This window comes from Ruditapes philippinarum, unplaced genomic scaffold (assembly GCF_026571515.1).
Source record: "Ruditapes philippinarum isolate M1 unplaced genomic scaffold, ASM2657151v2 ctg1588_1_1_1_1, whole genome shotgun sequence".
In the NCBI taxonomy this organism is placed as follows: domain Eukaryota; kingdom Metazoa; phylum Mollusca; class Bivalvia; order Venerida; family Veneridae; genus Ruditapes; species Ruditapes philippinarum.
In genome coordinates this window covers 129,047-152,951 of record NW_026857741.1, presented here as the reverse complement: position 1 = coordinate 152,951, position 23,905 = coordinate 129,047, and the positions used below count along the sequence as shown (strand labels likewise).

At 30.4% G+C, this 23,905-nt stretch overlaps 1 protein-coding gene across 1 annotated transcript; it reads left to right on the top strand.

Moving 5' to 3' along the window:
- Positions 1 to 17,506: 17,506 nt before the first annotated feature.
- Positions 17,507 to 23,282, top strand: LOC132750806 (arylsulfatase H-like). Its single transcript, XM_060740849.1, has 6 exons — positions 17,507 to 17,657; positions 18,648 to 18,899; positions 20,444 to 20,566; positions 20,847 to 21,524; positions 21,955 to 22,239; positions 22,437 to 23,282. The coding sequence occupies exons 2-6, from the start codon at positions 18,653 to 18,655 to the stop codon at positions 22,781 to 22,783; spliced, it is 1,680 nt and encodes a 559-aa protein (XP_060596832.1). The 5' UTR covers positions 17,507 to 17,657; positions 18,648 to 18,652; the 3' UTR covers positions 22,784 to 23,282.
- Positions 23,283 to 23,905: the final 623 nt, after the last annotated feature.

Here is a 23,905-nt window from a genome sequence, read left to right as displayed (position 1 = left end):
GGACTCGCTTTTTGGTTCATGTAAATTAAACGCTTTTGTCAAAACATGATAAATGATAATCATTGAGAAATGTTCTCACAAAAAGTTACCTAAAGCTCGCTTTAATCTTGCAAACATCATGTTTTCTTATTATTATTCATTATCTTATCAGATTTTGTCGGTACTTTCCATTGACTGCCATTCAGGATTTCCTATCCGTGCAATCTGGCCAGGCTCTATACTGTTGTTCGTTTATTTGTATTTTGATATAACGTTCACACTATTCCAAATTTAAAGCACAGAAAAAGCATTAACCGCATTAAGCGGTTTATTTATTTACCTTTATTTTAGATATTGTTCAATATTTTTTGTCTCCACATACTTAAACGTGACTGTCAGTTATAAATATTTTCATTTCCTAACATGCGGCCGTCTGACATTCAAATGTGATAGTTGCACGTATACTTTGAGCACACACCTATTCATTTAACGTTCCAAAGGTTAACTGTTTGACTGATACCCGTTATTAATACAATAACTAATTTGCAAATTGCATGTTTATCAACGTGTTCTGCGTGTTACAAAATCATACCAGCAAATTAAAAAGTTTCGTCAATGTTTCAACTTGCCTTCGTCACTATTCCAACTTGCCTTTGCAAGATCTTGAAATCACTGGAACATATTGTAAAAAAATTAACTCATATCACAAAAGTATAAATAATGTCATAAGTGTTGAAATCCTAGTAGTAACAACAGTTTGAATTAAAGACTTTGTAACGTATTAGGCACAGAACACATAAAATCGTTCTATTAAGTACAGGGTGGGTAGTAAATGTGTTCATTTGGAAGGTTTCTTTCTTATAAGAATCCGGCATATTTGGATGTAAAAAGGATTAATTATGTAAAAAGCTAAATAACTCAATTAGCTACCAGAAAACATATATAGTCAGTATTTTATTAGATTGTATTTAAGGACTTAGATAGGAAAGTACAAAATTATTGACTAATTTAGTGTTAATACATTAAAGAGGTCTTTTCACAATCATCAGTTTTGTGTATTTCTAGCCAGATTTCTTATTTAGATATTTGGAAAAATGTAAATGCTTGACTAAATGACTTGCACTCATTTGTGTGCTTCCATTCCCATAGTAGTCGTGGTACAACTTTTTGTCAGAGATTTGTCAGATATATTAGTGGACAACTAGTAAATGATCGTAAATTGACCATTACATAGATATACCCTATATAAAGTAAAAAATAATAATAACAATTAACGACAAATAATTAAAATCTGCACTGGATGATCAATGGTTTTAGTGAAACTTGTGATATGTAAGTTTGTGTCTTTAATTAATAGGAAATGCTCGTAAATGGAAGGTAGCGTATAATATATAACAATTTGGTTGGTATTTATTTCTTGCAAAAATGTAATTTTAGAAAGTTCATTATACTTGTAAAAAACAAAACATAAATATCTAACATTGACAATTTTAGATAATCGTCAAGTTTTATAATAGATATAGGTACTATTAAACATAACTATTTTTAAAGACCTGTTTGGGATTCTGAAATTGTGAAGTGTTGCTGCTTAGTTTTATGGTTGTGAACAATTATATAAATCTTTTTACAAATGTTCGTCATAGAAAGCAAAATAATTACATGGAATAAAGAAACTATTGATGATTTCAGACTCATTATGTCTCATTGCAAATTGTAAACAGTAACAATGTAGTTTGAAAGAAAAACAAGCATCTAGACATTACGAAAAAAAAAACTGAAGTGGAAATGTAAGAGGAAGTGCATGCTTTGTACTAAAAGGAAAATACCTGCCTGGGTAAACGTAGGTTTAATTATTTACGTGATATTACGCCTGAATTTATATCTAATGTGGTATATTATACATGTCACGAAATGCTATCAAACAGTTTTATCTTCTAGTCACGGGCGTGACATTTATCCCTCTTTAATCAACACTGTAGACAAAATCGTGTATAACGTATCCTTTTATGAAGACCAGTCTGGGAATATTCTATGCTATGGATAACCCTAATCGTTTAATATATGTCGTTGTTTTTTTATGTTTTTACAGCGTTTCTGAAAATAAAACTCCTAATTAAAAGAGTTTATTATATGCTTTTCAGTGGATTACTGATTTATCCGTGAAAATTATATTTGATAATTTCACAGTGATAATTATCAAAATATAATTTCACTTTTTTCAATGACGAAACTACTTTTTTAAAATTTTCCCCATGTGGTACCTCAATTTTATTTTTACTGACAATTCTGACAATGTCAGGCTGTTAAAAGAAATAGCAAAGCTGAAATAGATAAATAAACTTGAATGTCAAAAGTAATAAAGAGAGAGAAAACTTACTTCTATTCCTTCAAATTCCAATCACAAAATTTCGTCTCTAAATTTTTTTGTTTCGTTTTTTACAGTCTGAAAAATACATTCCTTCCCCCATGCTAAACTGCTCTTGATGACATTTGGGCATATTAAAGTATCCTACGAGCAATAACTGCCGTATGTTTTATGAAAAATTGAAAAGCATTGACAACCATCACTCGTAAAATAAGTAAAATAACCCAGCGTTCCTTACAATGCCTTAGCAAGCTTCCAAGTTTTCCATTTTCCTAGCTCCTTTTCTGAATGTTTTCACTTCTGTCAACACTTATTTTTTGTCTGTTACAATCCTCAAATAAGTTTTCTTTCTTTTAAAAAAGGTGTATGACTAACAAATCCAAATTATATCCTTCTGAATCTTACACAATTATTTTCCTCCCATGAAATACACAACTTTAAAAAATGGCTGCCGCTTACATTTTACAAAGCCAGGTCTAATATAAATTCGCAGTAAGTAACAGAAATATGGATGGATGGTTGGACTTTTTCTCCTACAAGAATTGTTTGTTTTTATTATTAAAACAAGCGATCATTCATATTTATTTAATAAAATGAATAAATATCACCGTCATTTAACCTTGATTGGCGGACTTATTTCGCAGCTCAAGACTTCTTGTTTTTAATGAGAAATTCCCTCTGAATGGGGCTCTCAATGGGGGAAACAGATTTTAATATTAACGTTAAAATAATGGAAATTTCGTTTTAACTTGTTTTAAAGCATTAAATAAAAAGAAAATTTGTCTGTTTGTTGTGTAAGATGTAATTTTATTTCATCTCGTGAACTTTAAAAACAGTATTCTCACTTGTGGCTACGCCACTCGTGAGAATACTGTTTTAAAAGCCCACTCGATGAAATAAAATTTCATCTTACACACAAACAAACAAATATCCTCTATATAACATTTGTAATAATATTATGATAAGACAGACAAAGCAAATTCTCATTTTAAAGACCGTTTACGCACGCTGCTTATACATATCTTCTAAGTATTGAAAACGTCATTGTTATTTAACAGTTGAATTTCTTTCGATAATTCAAAACCAAATTAATTAATGTTGTCATTGTTTTAACACATCAGTCAAAATATCCTTTACAACTGAACGCCTACAATTCAAATTTTTGTTTAGTTATAGCATTTAATTTGCAAATAATTGCAAATATTTGTCAAATTAAAAACACCATATTTATTAGATATGTCCTGATACTTATTTATATTTACATGATTGTCATTTCCAAACATCTAAAAATAAATAATTTATTAAAACATTAGTACTGTATCAGTTTGGACTTGAATTTTTAATCGTTTAAAAAGTAATATTTTTCAGTGAACAAAGACAAGAGCATGACCATTATATTTTCAATGGCAGATCATTCGTGTTCATTTAAACTTGTTTTAATTGAGCAAACCCGTGTCCCTTTCCATAATTATGTCATTAAAGTTAAAAAGAATAAATCAAAAACGATTTCCTACACAGAATCTTTCTATGGAAGAGGAAGTTTCAAAAGCATCAAAGAAAATAATCATCGGACTTCTTAATATGTTTGAGAAATAGAACGATACCTGGTTAACAATATTTTAAGAGGAATATTTTACCAACATTAACGTAGATGATGCTCCTATATATATTTCACTGTGTCGATAATCATATCGACCCTAAAGAGGCTGGTAATGTTCCCAGAAAAATAAATCGCTGCATCTAACGATGCAAGTTATATTTCGAGTTAAATCATTGCTGTCCAGATATAAAATGATGATTTAATTCAATTCTTGTATAGAATTGTTCAATTTGAAAGTGTTCACCTGCTCTTCATTTCCTTTGTCTGAAACTATATAATCTTTAACTCATTACCTATATAACAGTATATGATAAGCAGTATACACTTAAACATTGCAAAAATTGTTGTTTAACCAATCAATTAATCAAACAAGGCAGATGCTATTTAAGATAGCTATATAAGATTTTATTATGTTGAATTACATCAGTGTTTAACAGAATTTATAAGAACGGTTTATATTAAAATATATGGGATAGGAAATCCTTCTATTCAAATCAATAAAAACATGTATATCTTTATCCAGCATTTACAAAAGTTCTGTTGTTCAGACTATTTAAGTACATTGTCAATGAGTATCGGTCAAAGAAAGGGCAAAAGAGCGTAACAACTTCATACAAAATGAAATAGCAAAGATAGAAAACGAATTCAAAAGTAAAAAAAGAAAAAAATTCAATAGCGTCTGTCGGTCATGAAAAACATTTCAGACAAAATATGCGCTAAAAGGATTGCATTCTGTCTCGAGAATATTTATATACGTATAAAAATATCAAATGTTAGGTTAGAGATGAATGGAAACGAGTTCATTTGATAAAAAGAAACTGATTTAAATATTTAAAAACAACGACACACTTCCAAGAGAATAAACTTAGTCTTATTATTTCATTTTACCTATAAAGGACAAACATAAAGAATTAGTATTTGATAAGTTTATTTATTCTAAAGCATGAAACAAGATATTTGTCAAGTTTATTTGTGGCACTAAGTGCCTTAAATTCTTGACTTATGCTTTTCAAGATGACCCTCTTGCCAATAATTCTGATATATGTGAAACAGCTCTTCTGTCTATAAAAATAATTATAAACGATGACATGGCATTCTGACAGTATTTATCGTGATGTCTGCAAAAGAAATAAAGATTACAAAATATGTTAGATCTATTTAGTTCCTAGTGACAACAACAGTTTAAGTTTAAGCGTTTGTAATTTAATAAGCACAGAAAATATAAAGTCGTGTTAGTAAATACGGGATAGTGAGTGTTAATAATAGGTTGGTTTCTTCTTGATGAGACTCCTGCATAGAAAACAAGCCAACTTCATAGATAGGCTAATAGGGTTAATTATGTTAAAAGCTTAGCAACTCAATTAACTGCTGGGAAACATATAACAATTCAGAATCTCATTGAGTTGCATTCTGATTGAAAACTAGATTGAGATAGAAAAGTACAAAAGTATTGATTTATCTAGTGCTTGTGAATAAATACCAAAATTTTATATATTTGAAGCTCGGCTTAACTATGAAAGACATCAACAATAGAATAACGCATCCATAATAATGAACATGGAGCTTAAAGATGATAATGATATATATAGGCAATACTTTGTTGTTATTTTTTTTAAAGAAAATGCATGTGCTGTGCTGTGTGACAATTGTTGCACTGAACTTCATTTTAGTGTTGTTATATTTTCTAGTCCCCCTTCGGGATCATCTATTTAAAGGCTTAAAGGTTTGAGGATTTAGTACCGCTTATGTTGGTGCTAGGTGATGGGAGAGATGTTAAATTATCGCGAACAGACTTTTGATTTGCAATTCTCTTGTAATTTTGTTGTGATTAATGCTTCCGAGGGATCACTTTGTTTCCAGATTTTTGTTTTGTTTGGATCTGCCCTCCAGAAGATTAAATTTAGTTTGTGTTTTCAAAGCCACGGTGAATTACGCTATTCTGATACCACAGAAACCAAAGCATAGACGCAAGCTATATACTTAAGCAACGGTTCGATTTTATAGTGCAATGATCTTCTTACCTGGATAAATATAATAATAGGTATTTTAGTTACGTCATATTACGTCTGAATTTACCTCTAATGATGTATATATAATGTAATCCTATCAAACAGCTATATCTTCTTGTCACGGGCGCGACATTTATCCCTCTTCAACCAACTTTGTATCATTATTAACACATAATCCTGTAGTATGTTTATATGAAGATCAGTCTGGGATTGGTTACGTTTGCAGAACTTATGTATTATTCCTAATCGTTTAATGTACGTAGTTTTATTTGACAGGAAGAGATTTAAATTCAGAATACGAATTTAAAGTCTACAATATTTGTAATATAAATTTTCTTAATAGAACTGATCATGAAAATTATCACTTTACTGGCATACGTTGTCTTTCACTTTTAACTTAACAGATTCCTTAATAGTAATGATGCTCAACACCTGGCCCCGTGTTCACTAAGAAAAGATCAGGATCAGGATCAAGTGATCCTGGTTGTATTTTCATTGTTTTATGTTACTTAAATTAATCGTGTTTTGCTAAAATTAAAGAGTAAATATTCAAAATGTAAAAACATTTGCTGATTTGCAAAGAAACCAAACTATTTTGGGATAAATTAACAAAAAACAAAACAAATATCCGGATCAAAATTAGGATCAATTTTAAGATCAGGATCAATATTTGGATCAACTGTAAAATGCCTGTATCTAACAAAAATAACAATAAATTTATTTCAAAATTTTATAAACTTGCCATTGCAAGTTCAGTTTCATCAAATTGATTTTAGATATTTAATCTATGAGGATAAACAATGAAGAATATTAAAGGTTTTAAATTATCCTTAAATAAATCTTAGTGAACACGGGGCCTGTAGATTACTAAATCAGGAAAATTAAAGACCGTTCGCGCGCTAAATATACGAAATCCGCTAGATGTCAGGTAAACATTACCTAAGAGTGTTCATTTTGAATTGTTGTTAAAAGTTTTAGAAAAATAGCTGTTCATTCAAAATAATTCTTGATTATTGTGATACTTTTCACGCATCATCCAAATTATTTTATTATTTTCTTAGACGCATCAAGCAAATTACTTTATTTATTCTTAGTCAACAGAGAAACAGCAATTTTCAGTTAACATGGCAATTATACATTTTGACGAGCAGACGATTCTTGTTCATCAAGCCAATTCAAAATTATTACTCGTTATTTTTTCTATATCCGAAGAGAGGAAAGAAATTGAAAAACGACGCCTTTGAGTCCTGTTGTTATAGAGTGCCATTAAAATTTAAAAGAATACATCAATGCGATTAAATGTAATTCTGTTTTTAAAATCTCTCAAAATATATGAGCAAATACTAGTACTTCACACATGTGATTTCATATAGTTAACATTGCAAAGTCGAATAATCCTTTTATGTATTTTCTAACACATGGTCATTTTATGGAAGAGAAAGTTTCAAAAGCATCAAAGAATATAATCATCGGAATTTTTTAAATGCTTGAGAAATATAATGATGGCTGATTAACAATATCTTTCAGGTGAATATTGTATCGACTTTGATTTTTAAAAAGCAAGTTATGTTCCCAGATAAATCAGTTGATGTATATAATGAAGCAAAATATGTTCTGTTCAGAGTAAAACCTTTGCTGTCAAAATATGAAATTAACTCGTTCGTTAAAGATGCTTCTGTTTCATTTCTTGTACGAAACAGTTAAATTTGAAAATGTAAACCTGCTTATTTTCCAAAACTTCATAAATTTCGTAAACTCATGATTAGATCATTATTTTCAGTAGTTACACATATACTTACTTACGCGTCATTCTATAAAAAGAAGTTAATGCTTCAACATTAAATATATCTTGTTCAAACAGTGCAAATGCGATACATCTTAAATTATTTGTCCGGAACAGGTTTGACAGCTGTGTACCCGACCTGTAGAATTCAGTATTGTTCAATGTATAATAATCTCATAAGATAAGATATTTAAACCTCTTACCGGATAGAAACAAATAAAACATACAGTTTAACAAAGTATATTTGGAAAATTCTGTTTTCTCTACTTTACATTTTCCATTTTGATATCATAGCAAATAATGACGGACAGTTCTAAAATTAAAGCTAGACAAGTTAATTTAATAAGTTTAGAGAAAGAAGAGTTAATTGATGTGAGATATATTTTTACCTGAGTTAACCTTTTTAAATGTGTAAGCCAACTTAATGCCGCCATTAATTAAGCGATGGACGGAAGGTTTTTCAAATGTCAATGCCTTTTGCAATACGAAAACCATTAAACTATTTTGGAATTTTTTATAGCCATTTAACTAGATATAGAGCTGTCATATATTTGAGACACTTTTGTGGATAAACCAATAATTACCAGATGTGCTTGCAATTTTGCTTTTGACATATAAATTACAAACCATTACAATCTTCTTCAATTTCCAAGTAAGGCAATTGATCAAATATTTGTTATTTAATCTGTTAAATGTAATGGTCTGTTTTGATGCTTATCTTTAGGGGGTGTATCAATGTACTCTCATTATAAATAATAAGGAATATAATCAAGAACACCTAAGATGAAATTTCTATTCATTTTCATTTGCTATTTGTGACAATTGATATCATACTTTGTGTCTCATGATCAGTTTGCTTCACAATAGTTACAAACTTTCTTTCTTCTTTTGAAGTTATCATTTTTTAATTTCGAAAAAAATCATATAATATTTATTTTCCTGTACAGAATTAACCTTTGATAGAGGGAGTTTTAAAAGCATCACATAATTTAATCGAGGATATTCTAATATATTTGATTGTTTACGATTTTTTGTTATTGTTTTCGTTACTTAAGAGGGAACTCATCAGACTTTTTATATTCACAATAGTTGGTGCTTTGCTTTGTAACAGATGTAAAAACTTCATTTAAGTGTTGTGTTATTTTCTTGTTCTTCGAAATAATTTATCTTAACACTATTAGTGTCAAAGATGTGACTCCGCTTAAGTTGGTGCTACGGGACGTGAGAGATTAATTCAACTGTATGTTTTTATTCTTATTGCTTTGGATAGATCTTTCCGCCACAAGTTGTGTTCCAGTTTTCATGTTTCAAATTGTTTTAATTTCTGAAATTATATCTACAGAAGAGAAAACATCAGAAGAAGTGATAAAGTGGATAATAATGAGTGATTAACAATTCTCTTCACATTTGATAGCAAGATTTTTATATATTCAAATCTTCCATAAATTTTAAAGATGGAAGTTAATGATTAATAAAAGTCTCCTAAATACACTGTAAATTTAACAAAGCTCTCTGATTCATATATACATGTTCATGTGCTATCAACTCAATGTCCCTTTCGGGATATCAAATTAAAATTATACCATTAGGACGAAAGAAAATTGAAAAGTTGGAAAAATCTCAACAACGCCGTCGGCTCCTTGGAAAAATATCATTTTTGATACCATTTACCTCTCCATAGATCTTCTCGTAATTATTTCTGCACAAGTTAAAATGTCAAATGTCAAAGACAAATGGACTTTTGTCTGATAAGTGGCCTTGAGTTCAGCTGATGTTAACAGAATGCGATCAGATGTTTCTACGTAAATTATTATCATCAGCTGTAGGGAAAGATATACAAGACATTGGAAAGGATAGAACGAATTCTTAAATAAACTCATTAGTAGATATTTTAAGAGGCGTCGTATAATGATTAATCCAATAGAAATAACATTATTGTTAGCCAATGTAAGTCAATAAGATTCATGGAAAAAAGTAGAGCATATAAATATTGAAAGAAACATTTTATACACAATTTGTTTCTTAACGGTTGACATTTACTTCTCTCAAGATCTAGTGGTGATATATGTATGTCTATACCTAGTAAAAGTATTAAATGTTTAAGATAACCAAACTGTTTACGGCATTTCACTTTGAATGCAGTTGATGCCAAACTGATGTTTATTGAAACATTTCAACGAAAATGAATGATTCAATTTAGTTGTTAAATAAGTAAATCAAATCATGTTTTATTTTAAATTAAGCATTGTTAATAAATGTTATGACTGAGAACAAGAAATGATGTTAATGTATTCATTTGTTAATTCATTCTTTATTTTTTCTTTATTATTGTTATCAACATTCCTGGTTGATCTTCTTTACATATTTATATAAATGCAAACATTCAGTTAATAATTTTATATGTTAATTTAAAGAAACATTAACACATGGCTGTTATTTAAATATGTCGTAATTATTTATTATTTATTGGAACTCTATCACACTCTAGCAGCTAAACAGAACCAGTCAGGATGCGACAAAGAGCACAGTAAAACAAATCACACAATAAATGTATCGAGAGGAAAGGAGACAGGTATGTATATCAAATATGATTCTCCACACTTAATAGTGTCAGAGAAAAGGTGATTTTGTAACTAAGGTAGGGATTGTAGGGTATCTGTCGGTTAAAGTTAAATATGGAAAAAAATCCTCAAGGAAGGGCGGCGCTCATTGAAGCTTGTTTTATTCAAACAGCATTTGAAGAACAATTTAGCTAGTATTGTATGGCTAAACCTTTGTTTCTTTTTATAAAATTTAGTAAATAAGTCGGTAGAAAAATACAAGAGACTTTGAAGTTTACATTGATGGAAAACAGATTTACAATAGTGGAGAATCTTTATTCAACACAACAAGAAATTGCATTGGAAAGCGTAATTAAAACCATTCCTCGTGATTAACGACTTCCTACGGTGACATATTACACACACACATATGCCGTCACTGTTCCAACTTGCATTTGCAAGATTTTGAAATTACTGGAACATATTGTAAAAGAAATTAACTCATATCACAAAAGTATAAAAGATGTCATTAGTTTTGAAATCCTAGTAGCAACAACAGTTTGAATTAAAGACTTTTTAACTTTATAGGCACAGAAAACATAAAATCGTTCTAATAAGTACAGGCTAGTAAGTGTGTTAATTTGGAAGGTTTCTTTCTTATTAGAATCCGGCATATTGGGATGAATAAAGGTTTTAATATGTAAAGAGCTAAATAACTCAATTAGCTGCCAAGAAACATATATATTCAGTATATTATTAGATTGTATTCAAGAACCCATATAGGAAAGTACAAAAGTATTGACTAATTTAGTGTTAATACTTTAAATAGGACTTTTCACAATCATCAGTTTTGTGTATTTCTAAGAAATCTTTCTTATTTAGATATTTGGAAAAATGTAAATGCTAAACTAAATGACGTACACTCATTTGTGTTCTTCCATTGCCCATAGTCGTCGTGGTACAACTTTGAAAAGATTTGTCAGATATATTGATTGACAACCAGAAAATGATCGTAAATTGACCATAACATAAATATACCTACTATAAAGTAAGAAATAATAAAAATTAACGACAAATAATTAAAACTTGCACTGGATGATGAATGGTTTTAGTGAAACTTGTGCTATGTAAGTTTGTGTCTTTAATTAATAGGAAATGCTCGTCAATGGAAGGTAGGGTATAATATATAACAATTGGGTTGGTATTTATTTCTTGCAAAAATGAAATTTAGAAAGTTCAACATACAAATGTACTTGTAAAAATCAAAACATAAATATCTAAAATTGACAATTTTAGATAATCGTCAAGTTTTATAACAGATATAGGAACTATTAAACATAACTATTCTAAAAGACCAGTTTGGAAGACTGAAATTGTGAAGTGTTGCTGCTTAGTTTTATGGTTGTGAACAATTATATAAATCTTTTTAGAAATGTTCGTCATAGAAAGCAAAGTATTTACATGGAATAAAGAAACTATTAATGATTTCAGACTCATTTTGTCTCATTGCAAATTCTAAACAGCAACAATGTAGTTTGAAAGAACAAGCATCTAGACATTACGACAAAAAAACTGAAGAGGAAATGTAAGAGGAAGTGCATGCTTTGTACTAAAAGAAAAATACCTGCCTGGGTAAACGTAGGTTTAATTATTTACGTGATATTACGCCTGAATTTATATCTAATGTGGTATATTATACATGTCATGAAATGCTATCAAACAGTTTTATCTTCTAGTCACGGGCGTGACATTTATCCCTCTTTAATCAACACTGTAGCATTATTTTTCAGACAAAATCGTGTATAACGTATCCTTTTATGAAGACCAGTCTGGGAATATTCTATGCTATGGATAACCCTAATCGTTTAATATATGTCGTTGTTTTTTTTATGTTTTTACAGCGTTTCTGAAAATAAAACTCCTAATTAAAAGAGTATAACATTTGTAATAGACAGACAAAGCAAATTCGCATTTTAAAGAACGTTTACGCACGCTGCTTATACATATCTTCTAAGTATTGGAAACGTCATTGTTATTAACAGTTGAATTTCTGTCGATAATTGAAAACCAAATTAATTAATGTTGTCATTGTTGTAACACATCAGTCAAAATATCCTTTACAATTGAACGCCTACAATTTCAAATTTTTGTTTAGTTATAGCATTTAATTTGCAAATAATTGCAAATATTTGTCAAATTCAAAACACCATATTTATTAGATATGTCCTGATACTTATCTATATTTGTATGGTTATCATTTCCAAACATCTAAAAATAAATCATCCATTAAAACATCAGCACTGTGGACTTGATTTTTTAATCGTTTTAAAAGTAATATATTTCAGTGAACAAAGATAAGATCGAGTTTCAGTAAGCATGACCATTATATTTTCAATGGCAGATAATTCGTGTTCATTTAAACTCGTTTTAATTGAGCAACCCCGTGTCCCTTTCCATAATTATGTCATTAAAGTTGAAAAGAATAAATCAAAAACGATTAAATGTAATTAAAATGTATCTCAAAACATATGAGCTAATGTTTCACACAAGTGACTTCCTGTAGTTAACGTTTTAATGTCGAATATAAAATGTAATTAATTTCATAATATATTTCCTACACAGATTTTTTCTGTGTAAGAGGAAGTTTCAAAAGCATCAAAGAAAATAATCATCGGACTTCTTAAATTGTTTTTGAAATAGAACGATGCCTGATTAACAATATTTTAAGAGCAATATTTTATCAACATTAACGTAGATGATGCTCCTATATATATTTCACTGTGTCGATAATCATATCGACCCTAAAGAGGCAAGTAATGTTCCCAGGAAAATTAATCGCTGCATCTAACGACGCAAGTTATATTTCGAGTTAAATCATTGCTGTCAAGATATAAAATGATGATTTAATTCAATTCTTGTATAAAAATTGTTCAATTTGAAAGTGTTCACCTGCTCTTCATTTCCTTTGTCTGAAACTATATAATCTTTAACTCATTACCTATATAACAGTATATGATAAGCAGTATACACTTAAACATTGCAAAAATTGTTGTTTAACCAATCAATTAATCAAACAAACAAGGCAGATGCTATTTTAGATATCTATATAAGATTTTATTATGTTAAATTAAATCAGTGTTTAAAAAAATGATAAAAATGGTTAATATTAAAATATATGGGATAGGAAATCATGTTTATCTTTATCCAGCATTTACAAAAGTTCTGTTGTTCAGACTATTTAAGTACATTGTCAATGAGTATCGGTCAAAGAAAGGGCAAAAGAGCGTAACAAATTCATACAAAATGAAATAGCAAAGATAGAAAACGAATTCAAAAGTAAAAAAAAAAGAAAAAAATTCAATAGCGTCTGTCGGTCATGAAAAACATTTCAGACAAAATATGCGCTAAAAGGATTGCATTCTGTCTCGAGAATATTTATATACGTATAAAAATATCAAATGTTAGAGATGAATGGAAACGTCGAGTTCATTTGATAAAACGAACCTGGTTTGAATATTTAAAAACACCCACACACTTCCAAGAGAATAAACTCAGACTTATTATTTCATTTTACCTATATAAGGACAAACATAAAGAATTAGTATTTGATAAGTTTATTTATTTTAAAGCATGAAACAAGATATTTGTCAAGTTTATTTGTGGCACTAAGTGCCTTAAATTCTTGACTTATGCTTTTCAAGATGATCCTCTTGCCAATAATTCTGTTATATGTGAAACAGCTCTTCTGTCTATACTGTCTATAAAAATAATCATAAACGATGACATGGCATTCTGACAGTATTTATCGTGATGTCTGCAAAAGAAAACAAGATTACAAAAGATGTTAGATCTATTTAGTTCCTAGTGACAACAACAGTTTTAGTTAAAGAGTTTGTAATTTAATAAGCACAGAAAACATAAAGTCGTGTTAGTAAATACGGGATAGTGAGTGTTAATAATAGGTTAGTTTCTATGATGAGACTCCTGCATAGAAAACAAGCCAACTTCATAGAAAGGCTAACAGGGTTAATTATGTTAAAAGCTTAGCAACTCAATTAACTGCTGGGAAACATATAACAATTCAGATTCTGATTGAGTTGCATTCTGATTGTAAAATAGATTGAGATAGAAAAGTACAACAGTATTGATTTATCTCGGGCTTGTGAATAAATACCAGCACTTCGCGTTCCAAAATTTTATATATTTGAAGCTCGGCTCAACTATGAAAACCATCAAGCACAGAATAGAGTAACGCATCCATAATAATGAACATGGAGCTTAAAGATGTTAATGATATATATATAGGCAAAACTTTGTTGTTGTTGTTTTTTTAAAGAAAATATATGTGCTGTGCTGTGTGACAATTGTTGCACTGAACTTCATTTTAGTGTTGTTATATTTTCTAGTCCCCCTTCGGGATCATCTATTTAAATACTTGAAGGTTTGAGGATTGAGTACCGCTTAATAGTTGGTGCTAGGTGATGGGAGAGATGTTAAATTCTCGCAAACATACTTTTTTTGCAATTCTCTTGTAATTTTGTTGTGATTAATGCTTCCGAGGGATCACTTTGTTTCCAGATTTTTTTTTGTTTGGATCTCCCCTCCAGAAGATTAAACCTGTTTTACATGTTTTAGTTTGTGTTTTCTTTAAGAAATCAAACCATAGAAAAATGTCGGTCTTATTAAAAAGTGATGAATTAGGCTAATGAGCAATGATTTACTTTCCTTCCACCTTTGTTTGAAAGCTTCGATACATTCAAATTGTCCACAAACTTATACGATAGAAGTAACTGATAGATAAATGTTTCCTGATATTTTGATGCGTAATACATTCAGTAAAGTATTCTGTTCCACATTAGTACAATCAATTGTTAGTCAGGATGTAAACAGATTTAACATAATTCAAAATTAGAAGAAAAAAATCAAATAGCGTCTTCGGTTCCTTAGAGAAACATTCAAAGAAATATGTTACTGAACTGGTGGCATTTACTTCTCAATTGATCTTCTCGTGATACTTTCTACACAAGTGAAAATGTCAAATGTTAAAGACAAATGGACTTTTGTCTGATAGGTGGCCTTGAATTTAGTTGATGTTAACAGAATGCGATCAGATGTTTCTACGTAAATTATTATCATCAGCTCTAAGAAAAATAAAGAAAGTATTGAAGAGGACAAAATAAATCTTTAAGTATATTTATTGTACAAAACTGATACCTATATTGTCATCACTAATGCAACAAGGCAATATGAAGACAGGCAGCTTATTTTAAAAAATATATCCTCTGCCGGAACAGAACGTTTGAATGGATAACAAGTGTGAAGTAAGGTCAGTCCTTAATTTATGATCATTTATGCCACTTGACTTTAAAAACTTTTCTTCTTTTCTTAAGTGTTATGGTTATGGAGCACACAAGAAATGTGGACTTTGTACATTTGACCTTTAATTGTGACCATGCGACCTGTTTGTTGTGCACTGTACATCGTTTTATAATGTTGATCATTTGTGAAAAGTTTTTTTAAAACTCACGGTCTGACAGACGGATGGACAAACGAAGGCCATTCCTATATTCACTGGAGTAAAGAAATAATTGATATTATAATTCTAAGAAAAGAGTACATTTTAAAATGCATACTTTTAAATTTTAGTGTCAAGCTATAAATAATGACTGTGATTTTATTTCTGTATAATCAATTATTCATTGAATCAAACAATCATTTATCGCATAAAAACGATGATATATTTAATTCAAGCGATGATATTAGCATATAAACAATGATATATCTAAATCAAGCGATGATATTACCCTAAAAACAATGATGTATCTAAATCAATGGTTGATATATACATTTAAACATTAATATATCTAAATCAATCGTTGATATTGCCATAAAACAATGAATTATCTAAATATAGCGATGATGTTGCCATATAAGCAGTGATATATCTAAATCAAGCGATGATATTGCCATGTAAACAATGATATATCTAAATCAAGCGATAATATTGCCATAAAAACAATGATATATCTAAATAAAGGAATGATATTGCCATATAAACAATGATATATCTAAATCAAGCGATGATATTGCCATGTAAACATGTAATGATGTATCTAAATAAAGGAATGATATTGCCATAAAAACAATGATATATCTAAATCAAGCGATGATATTGCCATGTAAACAATGATATATCTAAATAAAGGGACGATATTGCCATATAAACAATGATATATCTAAATCAAGAGATGATATTGCCATGTAAACAATGAGTTATCAAAATCAAGCTATAATATAGCTATGTAAACATTGATACATTTAATCAAGCTATGATATTGTCATATAAACAATGATATATCAAAATCAAGCGATGATATTTCCATATAAGCAATGTTATTTTAATTCAAACGATGATTGTAATCAGCTATGTTTTTGTGTTGTTGTTGTTTTTTTTTTGTTTTGTTTTTTTCGTTACAAACAATTATTTATTTGTTTATTTTTCAAACGACAATCATTTAATTTATTTCAGGATGACTTTTTATAATATAAACAATGATATATTTCATTCAGATGACATTTTATATTATTTCTAACAGTGATTTTTACGAAACAAACAATGATTTGTCCATAGCAACGATTTATTAAAAAATTTTCAATTATTTTGTTCCAATTAAAAAGAAACAGTAATTTTTTTTCGTTTAAACTATGATTTGTTTGTTAGGTAGGCCAGTCAATGATTTTTTTAATTTTATTTGCGTTCCATGTGGTACAAAGGTTCACTTATAGTGGTTTAAAGATTGTCAACACGTCAAAGATAACATGTAGTGTCTATTTTATACAGTGTGATAGCTAATTGCAATACAATAAACTGTAAGTTATAATGTGGGACTTGTCAGTTAGAGTTACATTAAAATCAATGTTCATGTTGAAACCGTGCATATTTTATATTTCTATCACATACTTTAGAAAGATATATAAAATTTGTAGACACACTTACTCATCGTGAATTTCGGGATGAAATATCTAAATATATTCCTAATCTGCAATACAATGATCTTCATTCTGTAATTGTATTATCTATAACATTTAACACATAGTAATAATTTTGATATGATATATATAATGCCATTATAATAGTATGACTGTTAACCCCAAATACCTTAATTATTACTGCAAAGTTCTCCGCTATTTTTGACATACACAGTAATTCAACGAGATACGTGCAAAATGTTTACATAGTAAACCTGTATTTTGGTTTAAAATGGAGGCCGGTGATTTTACCCATATATCATCTGCTGTTAAAGATAATCAAATAATATCCTAGCGGATTTAACACGATCTACTGAGTCTACTCAATCTTGCTTTATACTTTGTATAACTGGTGAGTAATATATCTATATATATTTTACTTTTAAGATATCATCTAATATATAAGCATATTAAAGATGTATTCTGTTTAATGTTATAATTTACCATTATCATTTATTTTAATTTCTTATTTTCATCAGACTGAAATTAAAATGAGGAAAATGGTTTTATTTATTGTACTATTGTATTGTCTAATGATGGTGGTTATCATGAAATGATTGCTGTTATACATACATTTGGCAGACTACTGTACATTTATTATTACTAATATTATGAATTCATTGTATTTATTTTCTAGATTTTATAAAGGTTTAATGTTTCCTTATACCCCGGTCACATATTCACGGAATACGCCCACGGAAGAGACACGGATTAATTCCGCTATCGTCCGTAGCTACCTGTACTAGTCTGTAGCTCTCCGTATTGTAACCGTAATCAATCGTAGTAGTCCTTGTATATCCGTAGCGATCCTTGACAATTTTTGAACATGCACAAAAATTTGCTACGGAAAAATCAACAGTAGCGTATCCCTACTAGTCCGTATTAATCCGTACTGATACGTACTGGTCCGTACGAAAACCGTAATAGTCCGTACTGATTGGTAGTCCACCGACTTGTCAAGGATTTCCACGGTTTGGTACGGAGAACTACGTATTTGTACGGTTACCCTACGTATAAGCTACGGTTTTAATACGGATTAATACGGCATTGTCACGGAAAGCCACGATCGTAATACGTTGTACGATATATATCATATACCTTCCTTTGTCATTATGTATAACTGTTATTTTTGATATTGTTTACTTGTTGTTGTTGTTGTTTATTTGTTTGTTTGCTTTATTTTTTTAACTTTAACATCTTTATAAATAATTATGTTATGGATGAGGAGCAAAATGTTCATGTCTCAAAAATAAGATTCATGTTCTGTTCTGTATAATCAAGATAATATTTTATTTCCAAACTTCAAGAATTAATTGTTGTTTTTTAATTTTAATATTTTCAGCTAATATGGAAGTATACCTGCTGTTCGCAATTCTGGTACATTGTGTCAGTGCAAAGCCAAATATAGTAATATTTATTGCCGATGACCTTGGCTACGGCGATATCGGTTGCTATGGTAACCATTCTGTAAAAACACCAAACATTGACAGTATAGCGAGGGAAGGAGTCAAGATGACTCAACATTTAACAACAGCGAGCACGTGCACCCCTAGCCGATCTGCATTTCTTACAGGGCGATACCAAATACGATCTGGTAATTATTTCTGAAATAGTTTTACAATATACTTAAAACTCGAGTTAAACAAGGCTATATAAAGTAAAGTACAAACTCTGCAGAACGGCCCTCGGATTTGCAATTTATGTGCATCTTTTCAAAAGCATCATATATAAATCCGTTCCGAATTAAAACTATCCATTAAAATTCACCTGTCTAAATAGTCTCACTTCTCAGTAACAACTAAAAGCATTTGAGCCGTGTCACGACAAAACCAACATAATGGGTTTGCGACCAGCATGGATCCAGACCAGCCTGCGCATCCGCGCAGTCTGATCATGATCCATAATGTTCGCTTACAAGCTCTATAATAAGTAGAGAAACTGATAGCGAACAGCATGGATCCTGATCAGACTGCGCGGATGCGCAGGCTGGTCTTGATCCATGTTGGTCGCAAACCCATTATGTTGGTTTTGTCGTGACACGGCTCATTTGTCTCCCAAAGGGTGTAGTATGAGTTCTACGCTGCATTTCGAACTTCGTCCAAGTACAAAAAGGTGCGCTATAAAAAGCTGCGGTATATAACACTCAGAAATGCTACTGAATAAGGTCAAAATGTTAGTTTGTAAAGACACTTTGACTTGTTGACCATTTCCATATTAGGAAAGGCTGTATTATTGTGTAGTCGACCTATAATACCGTGGTAATGCTTGTTATTTATATTCAAAGCAGCTTTATTGTAATATCGGTGACAATATACATCTATAATTTAATTAACCTTGAGAGGTTCTTGGAAAATGGGCGTATTTCTTCCTGGTACAAAAAGTTTAGGTTATCCGATAAATCAAATTAATTAAAATATGGGTATGTAAATGATACGGAAACTTAAATGTAACATCATAAAAATATGAATGCTGTGATGCAACATAAAGCAATAGTGATGCTTAAATGTAAAATGGTGTAATATAAATCCTATGGTGCAACATAATGTCAACGCTATGATAAAATCCACGCTATAAAGGAACATGATGTAATAAAAACGTTAAAATGTAACATGGTGTAATATCAAGCCTATGGTGCAACATAATATCAACGCTATGATCTAACACGATGTAAAATTCACGCTATGAAGGAACATGATGTAATAAAAACGTTGAAATGTAAAATGGTGTAATATCAAGCCTATATTGAGCATAGTGTGTTAAAAGAAACGCTTTGGTGTAATATCAACGCTATCATGTGACATGATGTAAAATGGACGCTGTGACGTGACATGATGTAATATCACCATGAAGTAACATGATGTTTTAACAGTAACGCTTTAACGTATAAATGAAACATGATGTAAAAGTAACGCTATTATATAACCTGGTGTGATAGCAATACATCTACTATGATGCAACATGATCTAATAGCAATTTTTATGTATCTTGACGTAATAGCAATGCTATGATGTAATATCAATGATGTAATGTAACATGACATAAATACGATACGTTGATAATATAACTTTGTGTAACAATGTTAAATTGGTATGTTTTAATACAAATTGATTTATGAATATGTGATTCTAATTAAATCAGGGATGGCTGCTCCAGTGAACATGAGAGTCAATACATGGCCTTACTCGAGCTGTGGTCTTCCAGCATCAGAAATAACCTTTGCCGAGCAAACCAAGAAAGCTGGCTATATTAACGGAATTTTTGGTAATATAAATTCATAATGATACAGTACCTAAACCTAAACAATTACCAAAAATGTTACCATTTTACAGTAACAGATAGGAACTTTGACGTCACAACTTTTAAATAAACAAGTTATACAGTTTATATTGGATTTATTTTGACATTTAAGATATGTTTTTTTACCTAGTTATTTCTTTATTTAGTAGATCCTTAATACATGTTGAATCTGGTACATCTTATCTTATCGGTTTTATCATTTTTAAAAATGCACATGTATATTTTGTAATTAACTTCCTTTCAGGAAAATGGCATCTAGGGCTTCACAAAGAACAATTAGGAGATTTCGAGCATCATCCATTAAACCAGGGATTTGATTCCTTCTACGGCCTTACGGGGACAAATCTTGATGATTTTGACCCTTCAGAAAAAGTTGTCCTCAAAGCCATGCCATACTGGTATTATTCAATCATATCAACATGGTCTGTAACAGCCGTAGCATTGTTCTGTTTATACAAGTTTAAATATTACGGAACTTTGACATTTATAGTTTTATTAATTATATGGTCGATACCTTCTTTATACTTCTATCTTTTGTTTGATAATTACATTCTTCTAACAAGCTTTCTACACAGAAATTACGACCTTGTTGAGCAGCCAATCAGATTAGCCGGTTTATGTCAACGTTTAATGAATGAAGGTTTGGAGTTTATGCAAAATGCAACAGTTGCTAGGCAACCATTCATGCTTGTAATGTCCTGGGTGCATATGCATGTTGCTCTTAGAACAGCTAAAGAGTTTGAGGGGCGGAGTCAAATTGGAAGGTATGGAGACGCTTTGGAAGAACTAGATTGGTCGATCGGAGAAATTTTAAAATCAATAAAAACGCTTGGAATAGAGGATAATACCATTGTTTATTTTACATCGGATAATGGCGGACATCTTGAAGTTTCTGATGGCGGTTATAACGGTATACTTAAAGGTATAACCTTCATATTATTTTGGCATTTAGAAGGTTTAACTGGTCCGTTGTTTGTGCATTTTTTTTTTCAAAAAATATTTTGTATTGTTTTTATTTGAAGGAATGGGAATATATTGTCAACGTGACTGTCATCATTCCTGCAAGAGTGTTCTGAATCTTATGACTTTTCTAATCCGGTGTACCCAAATGTTTATTTTTTTAAATATCGCATGATGTACATTTTGCGTATAATGTAACATATTATCAAAACTCACGTCACTGACCTTACACGAACCGAACGTGAACTTGGTAGTTATATCAGTAACGTATTTCAGAACAAACAAATGTGTTGTTGATGTTGCGTTAAATGTCAAGAAGTCGTTTTATAAATTAGGAAAAGAATTAGTCAATTTTATTATTGATTATTATAAAAAACACGTTATTATTGTAGGAGGCAAAGGACATGGTGCACCAGACGGAGGCATTCGTGTTCCTGGAATTATAAAGTGGCCTGGAGTTCTTGGTCAAGGCCAAACAACAGATGAGCCGACATCGCTGATGGACATATACAACCTAATCTCGACAGCTGTCGGTGTAGATTTACCGTCAGACCGGCAGATCGATGGTAGAAACATCCTTCCGTTACTCAAAGGAGACGTGAATGTGTCACCGCACGAGTTTATGTTCCACTACTGTGGTAACAGGATACAAGCTGCCAGATATCGACCACGTGATGGTAAGCAGACGACTTTTTGTGACAGCTATATTTCAAGTTTGTGTTACTTTGTAATCTGAATTGATACAATATCGTCTACAGATAATATTTTCTAACTAACAGTTCGTTAAATGTTAAGGTTGAACGCGGTTATAAGATCTTTGATTAAGTCGAAATTGTCGCACTTTTCTTAATTGAGCTTTTCTTATCTTTTACAGGACAAATAACATGGAAGCTAGTAACGCATGAGCCAAATTATATTCCTGGGAAAAATGTATGTGTATTTGTGTGCACGTGTAATCTTGATGTCGCTTTAACAACGCCGAAACTTTACGATATGACTTCCGACCCTGGAGAAACTAGCCCAATAAATAGTAATTCACAAACTTACAAGAAAATATCGCCTTTGATTTTAACAGCAATTAAAGAGCATAAAGCCTCCATAGAACCAGTAGAAACACAATTTACTTGGGGTAAACTGAGGCCAAATCTAAGATGGCAGCCATGTTGCAATGGTACATTTCCTTTCAACTGCCACTGTATTGATGAAAAATATTCGACTTGAAAAGTCAGAAATTTATTAAACAACTCCATACATGTCATTCTTAATAAGGACTTTTTTAATGACGTTTTGTTTGTATAATATACATGTATATTAAGAACTTGCAATTATTATGCAAATTCGACATTATTTTCTAAAAATTATCATTTTACATAATTTTCTAAAAATTATCATTTTATTATCTTAATGGGGATATGCTATACTTTTCTACATTAAAATATTTTCTTTGTGTTTTACTCTATTGATTTTGTATTTCAAAATGATATGTTTTTCAATTTTATCAAAAAACCTCGAAAGTATACATGTAGTACAAAATATAACAGTCGTGGAAAACATATCTAAGGACGACAACACTTGCAGTTAACATTGCAATGTATTCAACACACTTGTATTTCTTTAAATAATTTACGTGTTGCCAACATCGCTTGTCTATCATGTTCAATGTGTTGAAAAATCTGAGTTCATTATATATAGACTTAAGAGTTACATATGATTTCAAACATTAATAATAAGTGCATTGTTATATCAAAAAAGTTATTCATACAATTTGAGGGAAATTATGTCAGTTAATAATAAAAAGTACAGAAGACTCATACATTGAGAATAACAAGAATGACTTTCTTATATTTATCTTTAGGGTAGTTTCTAGAGAATTTCACAAGAACGTTTTAATAAGAATCAAACATATATAATGTTAAAAATGCGGCTTATGCCACCTGCAAGAGGAATATTGTCCAGATCATGTTATTTTCTTTATCAACACCTACTAAGGCGCATATCCAGGATTCTTTACGAGATAGAGTCTAAAAAATGTGGACATAGATTTTTGCAATGCCAGAATGGTTTGGCATTTCAATATTTTTCCAGGTTAAAAAAAAACTATTTTTGCATGATTTTCAATAAAAAGCGTTAATTGATATTCAAACGGATCATGGAAGAAAAATAGCCAAACACACAGCCCATCAGCACCCCCCCCCCCCTCCTTCCAACGCTCTGCGTGCGTACATAAATACGTTCAAAGAAATGCAGCAGACAAAAACGTGAAGCGTTGTATCACCCTTCTGTATGTGGTTCTGGTATCACTTATAAATACGTCACTACCGGGTACTAAAATAATTATCTTGA

Excerpts from the sequence above, each read along its gene's own strand:
- LOC132750806 (XM_060740849.1), top strand. The coding sequence starts at position 18,653 with ATGGAAGTATACCTGCTGTTCGCAATTCTGGTACATTGTGTCAGTGCA. Across the intron at positions 18,900-20,443 it reads GCGATACCAAATACGATCTG|GGATGGCTGCTCCAGTGAAC; the intron begins GTAATTATTTCT and ends TAATTAAATCAG. Across the intron at positions 22,240-22,436 it reads CAGATATCGACCACGTGATG|GACAAATAACATGGAAGCTA; the intron begins GTAAGCAGACGA and ends TATCTTTTACAG.